The sequence below is a fragment of the Babylonia areolata genome, chromosome 14, assembly GCF_041734735.1.
Source record: "Babylonia areolata isolate BAREFJ2019XMU chromosome 14, ASM4173473v1, whole genome shotgun sequence".
NCBI lineage: Eukaryota > Metazoa > Mollusca > Gastropoda > Neogastropoda > Buccinidae > Babylonia > Babylonia areolata.
This window is the reverse complement of record NC_134889.1, coordinates 26,760,376-26,762,875: the sequence shown is the minus strand read 5'-3', so window position 1 is coordinate 26,762,875 and position 2,500 is coordinate 26,760,376. Positions and strand designations below refer to the sequence as shown.

The window sequence follows — 2,500 nt, the reverse complement described above, 5'->3', positions numbered from 1 at the left end:
GTGTGTGTGTGTGTGTGTGTGCGTGCGTGTGTGTATATGTGTGTGTGTGTGCGCGCGCTGCTGCTTTGTGTGTATGTGTTGCAGCTTGCCACGACGTCTTCAGTGAGGTTCGAGGTCAGAGAATATGGTAAGTGATCACAGACACCAACATAATCCTACAGACAGACTGACAGACAGACAGACAGACGGACGGAAAGAAGACCAGCAGATACATGGAGGGCCAGACACGAAGACACACGCAGAGAAGCAGAAAAAAAACCCAAACATCACAACCACGAAGCACAATCCAGCTCATTTTTTTCAGTTTCAAGGAGGGTATCAAAGTGTGCAGATTTTTTCCATATGCGCCACACCCACGCCTGTTGTTAAAAAACAAAGAGGAGCATTTGCCTGACCTTCTCATAGCCACACCGCGCTGATCCAGCCTTTGGAACCTACCCCGAGTTTATGCATGTCATTGACATAAAATGAAATGATTAAATGTTTAGGCGAAGTTTGTGTGTGTGAGTATATATATATATATATATATATATATATATATATATATTTATATATACATGTGTGTGTGTGTGTGTGTGTGTGTGTGTGTGTGTGTGTGTGTGAACGCGCGTGTGTGTAACAGAGAGATACAGAGAGAGCAGCTTTGTCTTTTCATTCATTCATGCACTGGTTCGTTCGTTCTTTCATTCATTCATTCATTTATTCATTCAATCATTCATTTATTTATTCACCCATTCATTTTTTCACTCATTTATCTGTTCATACATCAGTCCATTCATCAGTTCATCCCTATCCCTCCCTCCCTCTCTCCCTCCATTCCTCCATCCATCCATCGTTCCATCCCTCCATCCACCCCTCCCTCCTTCCTTCCACCCCCTCCATCCGTCCCTCCCTTCCTCCCTCCCCCCCTCCACCCACCGGCCCACCCACCAGCCCATCATCCATCCACTCATCAACCATCCACCCATCCATCCATCCACCCACCCACCAACCAACCAACCAACCCAACCATCCACGTAACGACAATGTTCTTCCCTCAGTTCTCCCCACGTTCGGAGTGACGTTCGACACTGACCAGAAGTACAAGGTGTTGCTTCCCAACGACACTCACTACAGCTCCTCCGTCACGGCCAGGTAGGTAGGTGGGTGGGTGGGTGGAAGGGAACGGGAGGGGAAGGCGTGAGTGGGAGAGGGTGGTGTGAGCGAGTGAGTGAAGTAGTGAATGAATGCCGGAGTGTGTGAGAGAGCCAGTGTGTGAGAGAGAACATGACTGAGCGAATGGTTGGATGGGTTATTGTGTTTGTGTGAGTGGGAAAATAGCTGAATGAACGAGCGGGTGAGTTGGTTGAGTCGATGAGTGAAAAATTGACTGACTGACTGAATGAATGGATGTGTTTGTGAGTGAGAGAAAGACTGGATGAGTGGGTGAATTGGTGAGTGAGAACATGACTGAACGAATGAACGGATGAGTTAACTCACTCAGTACGGCCAGTCCTCTCTTCTCTACACAGACCCCTCGGATGTCCAGTGGGTGTCTGAATGACCCAACCTTTAGCTTCCGTCGTCAGAATTGTGGTATTCTTTGTCAACATTCACCTCTTCAGTATAAGAGCCTTCCGCTTGCAATATTTTGATGATGGTAATTGGGGTGAAACGCTGTTAACGTCGTCTCTTTCGCCGTTCGTATGGAGAGAGTTAATGTGTTTGTGAGTGGGAAAATAGCTGAATGAACGAGCGGGTGAGTTGGTTGAGTCGATGAGTGAGAAATTGACTGACTGAATGAATGATTGGATGTGTTTGTGAGTGAGAGAAAGACTGGATGAGTGGGTGAACTGGTGAGTGAGAACATGACTGAGCGAATGGATGGATGAGTTAATGTGTTTGTGAGTGGGAAAATGGCTGAATGAACGAGCGAGTGAGTGGCTGAGTCGATGAGTGAGAAATTGACTGACTGACTGACTGAATGAATGGATGTGTTAGTGAGTGAGAGAATGAGTGGGTGAGCTGGTGAGTGAGAGCATGACTGACTCACTGAATGCATTAATGAGTTTAGTTAGTGAGTGAGAGAATGAATTAATGAGTGGGTGAGCCTGTTCAGTGTGAAAATGACAGACTGGATGAATGTGTCAGTGAGTGAGGGAATCTTCTTCTTCTTCTGCGTTCACTCGTATGCACACGAGTGGGCTTTTACGTGTATGACCGTTTTTACCCCGCCATGTAGGCAGCCATACTCCGTTTTCGGGGGTGTGCATGCTGGGTATGTTCTTGTTTCCATAACCCACCGAACGCTGACATGGATTACAGGATCTTTAACGTGCGTATTTGATCTTCTGCTTGCATATACACACGAAGGGGGTTCAGGCACTAGCAGGTCTGCACATATGTTGACATTGGAGATGGTAAAAATCTCCACCCTTTACCCACCAGGCGCCGTCACCGTGATTCGAACTCGGGACCCTCAGATTGACAGTCCAACGCTTTAACCACTCGGCTATTGCGC

General features: G+C 47.2%; 1 protein-coding gene across 1 annotated transcript in view; it reads left to right on the top strand.

Annotated features, from left to right (window-relative positions):
• The window catches only part of LOC143289959 (complement C3-like), a 75,970-nt gene that overhangs the window by 21,202 nt on the left and 52,268 nt on the right, over positions 1–2,500 (top strand). The window contains exons 6-7 of the mRNA XM_076599228.1: positions 85–127; positions 1,041–1,134. Of these exons, the coding sequence (XP_076455343.1) occupies positions 85–127; positions 1,041–1,134 (137 nt within the window). The remainder of the gene's footprint in view (positions 1–84; positions 128–1,040; positions 1,135–2,500) is intronic.